The sequence below is a fragment of the Pinus tabuliformis genome, chromosome 4_2 (assembly GCF_031772625.1).
Source record: "Pinus tabuliformis cultivar Carrire ecotype Pingquan chromosome 4_2, CPIR1, whole genome shotgun sequence".
NCBI lineage: Eukaryota > Viridiplantae > Streptophyta > Pinopsida > Pinales > Pinaceae > Pinus > Pinus tabuliformis.
Genome location: NC_142304.1, coordinates 735,364,450 through 735,377,222, shown reverse-complemented (window position 1 = coordinate 735,377,222; position 12,773 = coordinate 735,364,450). Strand labels below are relative to the sequence as shown.

At 40.5% G+C, this 12,773-nt stretch overlaps 1 protein-coding gene across 1 annotated transcript; it reads left to right on the top strand.

Moving 5' to 3' along the window:
• The first annotated feature begins 4,798 nt into the window (after positions 1–4,798).
• LOC149171708 (uncharacterized) lies at positions 4,799–9,094 on the top strand. Its single transcript, XM_089426060.1, has 2 exons — positions 4,799–5,680; positions 5,885–9,094. The coding sequence occupies exons 1-2, from the start codon at positions 4,799–4,801 to the stop codon at positions 9,092–9,094; spliced, it is 4,092 nt and encodes a 1,363-aa protein (XP_089282186.1).
• The last annotated feature ends 3,679 nt before the right edge of the window (positions 9,095–12,773 follow it).

Genomic DNA, 12,773 nt, shown 5'->3' with positions numbered 1-12,773 from the left:
CATCAAGCGTTGCACTTAAAAGAATAGAAGCTTCCCGGGATAGAATAGTCATTTATGTTTTCACTGTTAGATTAAGTCATCCACTCATTATCATTTATTAGAAACCAATCACTCATCCATCCCCTTTTATTCATTATTGGGAAACTGGTCCCATTATATCCAGTCGGAGCCACCATCCCAAACAGAAAAGGAGTTGTATTAAGGTCCGGACCAGGTGGTTATCCCCCAATGTTGATACAACGATTTTCGGGGCATCAACACCTAGGAATGATAAACTTGGTACTTATGCATTTAGATCATTTTAAAAATAATGAGAAAGGTTAAACCATTGACCAATTGTGATCATTAATATCAATTGTGGTTGGATTGATGGAAGGTCATTGAATCATTGAAGATATGTTTATGGACTTCATACCATTGGGTCTCCTCAGTTATGTAGTCATAAAACATCCATATTATTTTTTGTTGGTTTTTGTTGCTCATAATGTCATGTTTCAGTGTAGGAATTTTATGACGATACAAGTTGTTTATTCCCCCTCCTCCCTCACTTGAGTTATTGATACGATATGAGCTTTTTATTTTGATGTAGAACAAATGGATGCAAAGATAATAGTCTGACACTATGATTTGCAAGAATAAATCTACATGAAGTAGCAAGAAGTTTTTGTTGGTAAAGGAAAAAAAGAGTTGGTATGCCAACTTATAAAGTCCTTGTATGGGTGGAAGCAATCACTAAGGATGTGGTTTTAAAAATTTGATTCTTATATATTGGGACTTGGCTTCACAAGGAGAAAACTGGATTACTATGTGTATTTCAAATTAGTTGGTGTTTGTATTTTTTATATAGTGTTGCAGGTGGATGATATGTTGTTGATTGGAAATGGAAAGGAAATCATCCATGAAGTAAAAACTCAAATGGTCTCTAAATTTCACATAAAATATCTTGGTGCTACAAATTCAATTTTGGGCATGAAAATTAAAATCAAATCAAAGGAAATATTTTGAAACAATATTACATAGGTTTAATATGTAGGAATGTAAACTAGTAAAGATTCCCACTACTACAGGTGCAATGTTATATGTAGAAAAGTGTCCCAAGACACAAGAATAGGTAGAGGACATGTCGCTTGTTCCATATTCCAATGTGGTTGGAAGTTTGATGTATGCAATGGTATATAATACACTGAACATTACACATGAAATGGGAGAAATGAGTAAGCATATGTCAAAATCGGGGAAGGAGCACTAAACAAAAGTAAATACGGTTTTCAGGTACTTGTGTGGCATGAATGGTTATGGGTGTAATACAAAGGAAGCATTTGATTTTACAAAGCGTTCGACATACATGACTTTACTGATGCAAACTAGGTTGGAGATTTGGATTGTATAAGATCAACAAAAGTGTATGTGTTTACCTATTATAGGAGAAACCAATTCAATAAAAAATAGATAGTCTATAGTGACACTCTCAAGTATAGAAGTAAAGTACATGACAACCACTCATGCAAATATGAAAACAATATGGTTATAGAGATTTTGTTTAGGTATTGGGTCAGTAAAACACGTTATGAGAATAGATTATGATAGTCAGAGTGTAATCTTCCTAATGAAGAACACAATGTATCATTCTAGGATAAAGCATATTGATGTTCAATATCACTTTATGAAATATATGGTTGAAGAAAAAAAAGTGTTGTTGGTGAAGATGGATACATTGATGAATGTTGCACACTCATTAATAGAATATATGGGCACTGAGAAGTTCTCTTGGAGTAGAGAAACAATGGAAAAATTTACTTGATTTTTTTATCATGTACCACTATCACTCTCTGTGTGTAATGGAAAAACAAGTGGAAGAATGTTTGGTATGCGTTATATTATTTTCACAATTACCTCCATGTGTTGTACATTGCATTAGATATAGTGGAGCAAAAAATCACATATGCCAGGGAATAGGTGTAGTTCCTTTGAAAAAAAATTGTCATTTTTTACATCCATTTTTTGTGCTATTCAACACATGGTTTTTCCTTTAGTGATTTTGTGGTGTGTGGTGGTTTAGCCCTTGGTTATGTAGCTTTGGTTAAAGAACTGTAATTGTTTTCTAATTCATGGTAAATGTATTATATCTATATATATATATATATATATATATATATATATATATATATATATATATGAGATTTATTTATGTAATATAAAATTGTAGCCTTCATATTAGTTTAATATCCAAGATCCTCTTGACCTATTATGAGATTTACTTTTTTTTCAAAATAATGAAAAGATTACAACACTAAGGACTAGCCATGTAGTATTTGTTGTACAATCTCAAAACCTTTACATGCAAAAAACTTCTTCATGTGTAAATAAAATTCGGTCATTTCAAATGACATGCTTATGGTTTATAAGGATGACAGTTCCACTCTTACTAAATAACTTTAGGTTTTGAGTCATTAGCCTATATACTTATATTCAAAGAAAATCACTAATAAAAAATAATTTTAAATTATACCAAAACTTAAAAAAAATATGTTTAGCTTTTAATTAATTATAAATACTTTTTCATTTTTTGGTGAGTTAATTCACTGAGATCTAAACCTTAATTTCATAATTTACAAAATACTACATAACATGATAATAATTGATAATTAAGAAGCCCCTATAAACTTAATTATAAAAAGTTCTACACTCATACTACAAAACTACATTTTAGCATAGATAATATCCATTTCAAATACTATTTTGACAACTCATTTCGCTCCATCTTATATAGTATCATCATCGACATCATGCTTTTGGGAATACTCAAATATATGACACCGAAGTAAACACTTAACACAATCAACATATCTTCATGACCACTAAAATATAAACAAAGGCTACATAGTAGCTATTACCTATTGTTTAGCTTAATTTATCTAAGAAACAATAAACATAAAAATTTTATCACAAAAATAAAACAACTAATAAAATATTATAATGTAATTAATATTATTTATATTAACATTTTTGGAGGCTCGAGCTCTGCAAGAATTTAGGGTTCCTCTGTAACCCGTGATGGCGCCACGGACTGTAGCCCCTACTGCAATCCCTGACACCTTCCAAGCACAGTAACCGCATCGCCTCCGCACTGCGCAGGTCCGGCGCTATGGAAATACCACAGGGGGGGCGCCAGGGCCCTCCCCAATGCAGACAGAGAAGGAACCGTATCTCATGTTCGGTTCGGTTAGCAAAGACGTCATAAACAATGAACAGGCCACAGGGCAAGGAAATAGCAATACAGAAGCTCGGCCAGATCAGGGAAAAGAACCACGGGACGAAAAGAGAAATGATAAAGAAGAAATGCCAAAGGCCACCTCAGCCACCTGCAAACCTGTAGCCGCAGAGAGGCCCAGAATCGAACTACAAGGGCACCTGGTAAATGCTAGAATAGAATTTATGAAAGAGCATGCAATTATAGGAAAATTTATAGGTTTATGGCCAACAGAAAGAGCCCTCTCTGGTTGGATAGCTGCCAAATGGAAACCAAAGGGAGATGTGCAGCTACAACTAGGGCCGAAGGGCTTCTTCACAGTCATCTTCTACTGTGTGGAAGACAAACTCAGGGTGCTAGGTACAGGCCCACACTTCTTCAACGCTGCAGGACTGTACATGCGAGACTGGAAACCCAGATTCAACCCAGATAAAGAAGACCTAACCTGGGCACCAGTTTGGATCCGGTTATATGGACTCCCTGATGAATATTGGGACGAAGATTCACTAAGAAGAATTGGAAATGGAGTGGGAGAGTACATTAGGACAGCTGAAGAAACCAAAACCCGCAGATTCATATCATATGCACGCATATGTGTCTTTATAAGGTTGAATGAAGCGCTGCCAGAGTCGATAACACTCTCCCACTGGGATGAGGAATGGACCCAGCCCCTGGACTACGAACATGTGCCATTCCGTTGTAGAAGATGCCATGCTCTGGGGCATTTATTCAGGGATTGTCCGCTAAATACCCCAGATCTGTCACAGAACCCCAATGCCAAGCCAAATCATGATGGGTTCACCAAGGTAACCAGCAGAAGGCGATCGCACCGGAAGAATGCCAATGGGCAGAAGTCTCAACCGAACAACCTCAAAGACCAAGCTTCCAAGAACAGTTTTGAAATCCTCAACAATATTCCGGAAGATCGACCCATGGAAAATCCCAGCAAATCTGACCATCCATCCTCCTCAAGCCACCCCCCTCCCTCCTCCCCCCCCCCATCATAAAAACCCCTATCATCATACCCAACATTTTATCTAGAAATCAGGAGGATCTGGTGATTATACCCAAGCTTATGGAGATAGACGGGAAACAAAAATCGACCCAGACTTCAGAGCCTGTACAGGAGGACAACAGTGTCATAGAAATAATGGAGGAAGAAGCTGAAAACGTGGATCTTCACGGACTGGACATCAATGAACTAGAGTTAGCATGCAGGAAAAGGGCCTTTGAATCCATTGCTGAAACTGACCTAGAAAAGTTGGAGATGGTTATCTCCAAAGTCTACCAACAACAGCAGTTAGGGATTCAAGCGGGAAGTACCTGGGATGGCAGATTGCGCCCAAAGGATTTTAAAAAGAGAGGAAGGAAAACAGTACTGCAAAGAACAATAGAGCTTGGAGAAGTCCTAGTGGATTCAGGCCACTATGCGAAGCTTACGAAATACTTCAGCCCCTCTCAACCTAGTTATCAATGAAGCTCATTTCCTGGAATCTTAGAGGCCTTAACGGCCCTGCAAAATACAGGATGCTCAAAAACATGATAAAAATGGAGAAGCCGCACATATGCTTTTTTCAAGAAACCAAATGTAATAGCGATACTCTAGGGCGAATACTCTCCAAAGCCTGGCCAGGATGCCATTCTGTGGCCGTGGATGCGACAGGAGCCTCGGGAGGTCTTGCCATAGCCTGGAACACTCAAGCTATAACTCTATCGGACTTTCATGCAGGCCACCATCTTATTCAGGCAACCTTTCACATCATAGGCACTCAGGTACATGGAAACTTATCCAATGTTTACTTCCCACAGGATGGAGGCAATAAAAAATTACTCCTCGACACCATCGAGGCTCTCAGCAACAATAGACAACATCCTCTCTGGATTGTGGCGGGAGATTTCAACATGATCACCCGACTAGAGGACAAAACAGGGGGCAGAACCAGATTGGAACCCGAAGTGGAACACTTTAAGGACTTCATCCTAAATGCCTCCCTTATTGATATGCCCTTTTGTAATGGTACCTATACTTGGAGCAATCACAGGAAAGGGAAGCAACAGATTGCCTCCAAGTTGGACCGATTCCTGTTATCGGACAACGCAGTGCACATTGGGGGAGATTTCAGTGTGGAGATACTGGCTCACTCTGGATCGGATCACTGGCCAATCGCCCTGCAATGGCAAAGACCAGGGAGCAGCACCAGGAGGCCATTTCGATTTGAAAAATTCTGGCTTACCCACCCGGCATTCAAGGACTTCGTCAAAACTACTTGGGCCTCCTTTGTTCCTCCAGAAGGCACCAAAATGTTCATTCTCCAGCAGAAGTTAAGGTACCTAAAAAGTCACCTCAAACAATGGAATAAGGAGACCTTTGGTAACATCTTCGAAGCCCAGCAACATCTAAATCAGGAGCTCAAGCTTCTACACCAGGAGGTCATCAATTCAGGGCATACAGAGGCTACACTAGAAGAAGAAAAGCGCATCTACAATCAACTTGAGGAAAGAAGAAAACAAGAAGAAATTTATTGGAAACAGAAATCAAGGGTGAGATGGCTCAAAGAAGGAGAGCGTAATACCAAATTCTTCCACAACACCACAGTGCAACGAAGAATGCACAACAAGATCTCATTCATCCAGAACCAAGCAGGAGGTAAAGAGGAGGAGCATGAGAAAATTGAGGAAACCCTCCTTAATCATTTCAAACACGTCCACCAAGAACAAACAGGGGATCGGACGGCAGCTATAGCGAAAATCACGCGCAATATTCCAAGACTAATAACGGAAGAGCAAAACGATCTGCTCATGAGCCCGATTCTCAGCCACGAGGTGGACGAAGCAATGGCACAGCTTAAAGAAGGTAAGGCTCCTGGTCCTGATGGCTTTACCACTGATTTTTTTCATGCTTTCTGGGATATGACTAAGGTAGAGATCTGGCAAATTGTGGAGGAATCTCGCGCCCTTCGATGGATGCTACCCTCGTTAAACTCTACCTTCATCACTCTTATTCCTAAAGAAGAGAACTCCATCACCCCTGACAAATTCAGGCCCATAGCCCTTTGCAATGTTCTCTATAAAGTCATTACCAAAGTCATAGCCAATAGGCTCAAGCCCCTTCTCCCTCAAATCATCTCACCTGAGCAATCAGGCTATGTGGAAGGCCGACAAATAATGGACGGTATAATGCTCTCCCATGAGATCCTTCACTCTCTCAAGCTCTCCAAAAAAGCGGGCATGCTACTCAAGCTGGACCTATCCAAGGCTTTTGACAAACTCAGCTGGGAATATATACAGAACATGCTGAAAGCCTTTGGATTCTGTGCCACTTGGGTAAGATGGATAATGAGCCTCATCTCCTCCTCTCACTTCTCCATTCTCGTCAATGGGCTGCCTTCCCGCCCCTTCAAGCCCTCCAGAGGCATCAGGCAAGGGGATCCTTTATCCCCCTTCTTATTTGTCATAATGGCGGAGGGCCTAGGTCGGCACATCATGCAAGCCAGGCACGATAATCTCATCCGGGGTATCTCAATCCACAACTCCCCGGCTGCCACCCACCAGCAGTTTGTGGATGACACCATGCTGTACGGCCATCCCTCTGCTCAGGAAGCCTCCTGTCTGAAATCGTTGCTTAATGACTTCTCCAATGCTTCGGGCACCCAAATCAATAGCACAAAATCCGAAATTTTCTTCTTCCATACTCCTCCCTCTGTCAAACGGGCTGTCTCTCGCATCCTGGGTTTTCAATCGGCCTCTCTTCCTTCCACTTACCTAGGAGCGCCTCTCACCGCCTCCACCATAAAGCAGCCAGCTTGGAGACGTCTTATTGAGAAAATGGAAGGCAAATTGAATCAATGGACACACCGCTCCCTCAACTTAGCAAGCAGAGCAGTGCTCCTCAAAGCCATCCTTCAAGCCATGCCCCTTTACTTGTTCTCAATCCTAGCTGCTCCAAAATGGGTTCTGAAAAGGCTGAGAAACTTACAGCGCAATTTTCTTTGGGGAAGTTCTGCTACCAACCATAAATGGGCGCTTGTCAAATGGGATACCACCAGCAAGCCCAAGCACAAAGGTGGAATTGGACTCCGAGACCCTGAACACAGCAATATCATCATGACCGCCAAAATCTGGTGGCAATGGCTAACAAATCCGGACAAACCATGGGCCAGAATTTGGATTGCCAAGTACACCAACAATATGCCTCCTGCAGAGCTTATACGACTTACTCCCACAAGTCCAGGTTCACTCATTTGGAATGCGGCCAAGCAGCACCATCAATTAATTCAGAAACATAGTTTCTGGGAAGTAAGGAATGGTCAGCATGCCAGATTCTGGCAAGATGATTGGAACCAACTCCCCAAATTATCCAGTGCACTACCAGCAGCTATTATTCCAGAAAGGCAAGAGCAACAGCAAGAAAAAGTCCACCAATTCTGGAGTTCGAACACAGGCAGCGGCTTCAGAATATGGCTCGACAGCAGCCAAATAATCACCACCAACGTGCCGCAGGAAGCAGAAGCCCTTAGAACTGAATTGGCAAAAAGAAGAATTAAGCTCAATATCAGTGATGATATCCTCAGATGGGGCTACCTCTCCAAGGGCGCTTACTCCACCTCTGAAGCCTACAATCTTTTGGAAGACCCTCCAGTCAAACCTGATCCTCTATGGTCCAGGATTTGGAGTTTCAAAACCTGGCCCAAAATCAATCACTTTCTATGGCTAGTGGGACATAGGAAAATTCTCACATGGGATAAATTGCAAAAACGCAACTTCCATGGACCCTCAGTTTGCCACAACTGCTTTCAGCATGAGGAAACTTTACAGCATCTTCTAGACTCATGTCCGCTTGCTACTCATCTATGGGAGAAGACTGAGTTTAGGAGTCAAAGGCGCTGCAGAGAAATAGGAAGCGTAATAAACACCATAAGGCAATGGTCTAAAAGTCCTTACAAAAGTGGCTTGCTTAATCATCTGTGGAACCTAATTCCTGGTTTTCTCCTTTGGAACATTTGGAAGGAACGGAATAGGCGCATTTTCAAAAATAGCAGCTTGAATAGGGAGGACATATGGAACAGCATGCACGCCAACATCCAAGAAACCTTGTCACTGAAATCCTGGACCCAACAAGATCTCCCAACGGATGATAATGAGAAAAACATATTATCTAACTGGGGACTGCAATTGAACCAAGAACCAACCTCTCAGCAAGCAGCAAATAACAATGACAAGGACAAGGTGAATTGGGAAGCCCCGCCTCTCTATTCATACAAACTAAATTTTGATGGCGCTTCCAAGGGTAATCCAGGTCCTGCAGGATTCGGAGGGGTCATCAGGGATCACCTAGGAACTCTGCAACAACTCTACTTTGGCAACCTAGGTTGGGACACCAATAATTCAGCAGAGTTGGAAGGGATGTGGCAAGGAATACTTACTGCTAGAAGACATAATCTTCGACCACTGATTGTGGAGGGGGACTCCCAAATACTAATAAACATGGCTATTCGGATCCAGAATGGGTCGAAAGCTAGGAAAATAGCCAATAGTTGGAGACTAGAGGCCAGACTCAGCAGCATGGCGGAGGAAATTAGCAACTACAATGCTATCTCTTTCAATCACACTAAAAGGGAAGGTAATAAAGTGGCTGATCTTCTTGCCAACATAGGGGTTGATTCAGATAAGGCCTTCCTTGAGGGACACCTGAACATTATCCCAACCAATCAAAGGAAGTTGGAATGTGAGAATCTCATCCATAGGGACAAAGAGACCCCGGATGCGGGTGGCAGGACAGCAGCAAGGGGCATGCCACATGCCATGCATGGGCTGCCCCGTGTAAACGATACGGCCCCCATATGAAGCCGTCAGCCGTGTAAACGATCCCTCTGCTGCGTTTAATGAAGTTAATGGTGATGGTGAGGGCGGTAGGTTTATGGGGTTGCACAGGGCACTTAATGCACGCCTGTATCGAGAGCCTGAGGCAGAGCATAACCACAGCAATGAAGGGTGCAGAGAATGTCTGTCGAGTGATTGTGAGGAAAGCAAGAATTGCAGAGAGCCGAGGCGATGGCAGCTCCATTCCCTTCAGCGTCGGGTGTCTGGTGATTGCTATCGCAGCCATAGCCTCTCTGGTGGCTGGTCTTGTAGCCGGAAGCACTTGGCTCAGCTGCAGGGTGAGAACCGGAATCGGTCCACCGAGCCACCAAGGAGCGGGTTTCAGAGGGGAAATTGGGCATCAGAGAACGAGTTGGGAGGTTACTGGTTCAGTCTTCGATTCCGCGCCCACCTGCACTCAAACAAGAGCAGAGTCAGGTTCTCCATGGCCAGACTCCGTCAGAGACAGCCGAGCAGAAGAGGTCCAGCTAGAGGCTCTTCCTCGCGAGCTCCAGCAGTGGATGAGCATCACCACTGCTGTTGCTGCTACTGCCATCGAAGAGCCAAAGCCACTCCACTTCCAATTAGCCAGTTTTTGGAGGTTGGATGTGCTGAGGAGAACAAATCAGAACTTCCTTCCTTTGGCTCAACGATTTTCACACTGCCAAGGACGGAGAGCTACCCAGGGCTTAGTGCCCATATCTCAATTATGTTCTCCAGAACTCTGGAAGGAAATGGGGAATCTGCCCCTCAAGACCTGCAGCAGAAGCAAGCAGAAGGCAAAGGTAAAGAACTCGCCCAAGGATCACCGGAGGCAGGGGAACACAGCTCCGCTTTGGAGCCACCAGCGTCTGAGGCTGGTCAGCATGGGTCGTTTCCTCCGGTGGGACCAGCCCCTCAGGGGATTTCAGACGAGACATGGCGCAAAATGTGGGATACACCAGAGGGAGAAGGCTGGGCGTACATCGTGGAGGATCCCAGCCTTGCAGAAGAAGCTGACGCCTTCTTCGCGTTCCTTCCCTCTTCCTCAACTCAGCGAAAAAATCAAAAATGACACGGGTAATTCTCTCTTGCGCTTTCGTTTTGATGGCTGGACGTGGTGGCTTACCTATTCGCCTGTTGGTTTTTGCTTTGGACACGGGTCGGGTCTCAAGTTCAATGGGTCAATTCCCAATTTTAATTTTGTCGGGTTGCTCAGTCATATACCTTCTGGTTTGGCTTATGAAGTCTGGTGCTGCCCCTGCGTGGGAGCGTTATATCAGGCCTTGGTCAGTTTAATTTTGTGAAGGCTTTCCCAGTTTGGGAATCATCAGTTTTTTGTTTTTTGGTTCCCAGAGAGCTATCATAAGCCCTGGAAGACTTGCCTCACAGTTTGTAATTTTGGTTTGTACAGTTAATATATGAATTAGATAGTCTTTACGTAGAAAAAAAAAAATATTATTTATATTAACATATATACACTTTAACTTTTTTTTTTTTAAATCACTATTTGAAACCAACAAAACTATAAATATCTTCTTATAATGCAAACTTACCACTCAAATATAAATAAATATTGATGTTGATGGGCCCACTTGCTCACCAACTGAAAATGATATTTTCCTTTCGAATCATCTAATATCTACGTTTAGTCACGCTCACCCATATTGTTTCATAATTAGTACATGGACAAAAGGGAAAACCCCACTACTTTTGTGGGGCCCAACTAAACTACACGTTGGGAAATTGCTACATAGAGCAAAAGTTCAATATGGTGGCCAACCTAAAACCACACAACGTTAGTCGGTGGAACCGTTTATATCAGAAAAACTGCTGAGCGCGTCGAGGAAAGGGAACCGTTGTCTCCAACAGGTGTAAACAAATTCGTATTAATAACTGTTCTAAATTATTATTTTATTTATGTATGATTTTATACATGGTTTTAAGTAAACCATCATTGCGCAAAGAGTTCAGTGCAGGAAAGATATTAAAAAATATATTTTAATAGTGAAAAATATAATATCTCATTAATTAAAAAATAATAAATTGATTTAAGAAATTTGATAGGAGTATAATTTAATAAATAGATAAAAATGTCATTTTCCCAAAATCTGGTGATATTAGTGTGATTTTTAGTTATTCAAAATATTTTTGTGAAAGTATAAATGAATTTAACTTGAAAACTTTTGGATGGTTGAATTTCCCAAATGAAACAATTTAAAATTATGACTCTTAAAAATTTCTAGATAATGTTATTAATTTGATTAAAAAAAAAATCAATTTTATCTATTAATTAGACGATGCTATATATTATAAATAATTTTTGGGGAAAAAATTTATTATATATAATTACGTAAAAATTTAAATTATAAAATATAAAATATGTTAAAGAAAAATGTTAGAAACAAATTTATTATGAGCCTTTAATAAAATTATAATTAATTAATTATCTATATATATATATATATAATTATACACGTGAAATATATATAATAATAATGATGGTTAATATTTATTAATATTTATAGGGGCTATTAAACTTTAAAATGGTAAGAGATTAGTTAAAATTCTTTAATATATTATTTATATGCTAAAATACAATGAGAGATGTGTTACCAGGTCATCATAGTTTTGTTGAGTTAAAAGGTTGAAATATTGGTAGTGTGATAGATATTTTGAAAGTCAGATTGAATGTGAGTATAGGATGGACAATCTAAAAGAAAGTCATTTTCGTCTTCAACTCTCATAGAATCACACATGTGAGTTTCTTTCATCCAATCCCATGGCATTATTAATGTTGGTATTTTCTAGTGCCCACTTTTCCAACGAGCTAAGTGTTTTGTGTTGTTGTCTTAAGTAGGAGTTCTTATTTACCTATTTGTCATAGTTATCTTTCACTGAAGCTGAGCATCCTCCATTGCTATAAATGAAGGGCTTCTCTATGTATTTTTGATATATTTTGGGTAATATCAAACACTCTTACATGGTATCAGAGCAAGAGTTTCCTTCCATGTTGAATTTTAATTTTTAATCTTTTCGATATATTTTAATAAATCTTAATGAGGTTTTACTTATAAAAGTGTATTTATCTTTCATTTCTTGTTACTTGTTTTTTAGCATTGTTGCTGAAAAATTGTGGTCATGTTGAGACCTTGGGTTGGGGCACAGAGGCCAATGAAGTGTCCTTCATAGTCTAGCATAGCACTACCATTTTCTCCTTACTCAAGAAGAATAAGGTATCTCACCCTAAGCGCGCCACAAAATTACATGGTTAAGGGATTGGATCCAAGTGTCAAGAGAAATTGCACAAGGATACAAATACTCATTAAACTAATAATCATTGCAGAAGATAACAACTAAAGCATTCAAACGAATAGAGAATTCAAAAATGCATTCAAAATAAAATTTTAAAAGGGGTCACATAAAACCAACACAAATATTCCATCAAACAGCCATACAAATTTCTCTTTCATTAGGTTCAGTTAGCATTACATGATTACATTCATGCTTAGAGGGCTTCTCAACAGGGTAGGACTAGAGAATATAGTCCAGCCTATGGCCAGGTCATTACAGAATCATGCGGGCTTGATACACTCCGCAACAACATTTTAGTATACTCTCTTCTCTTTCCAATTCTAGCTTTCCTTTGGCCTTTTAAACACTGGGCTCACCTCGACAATTGATT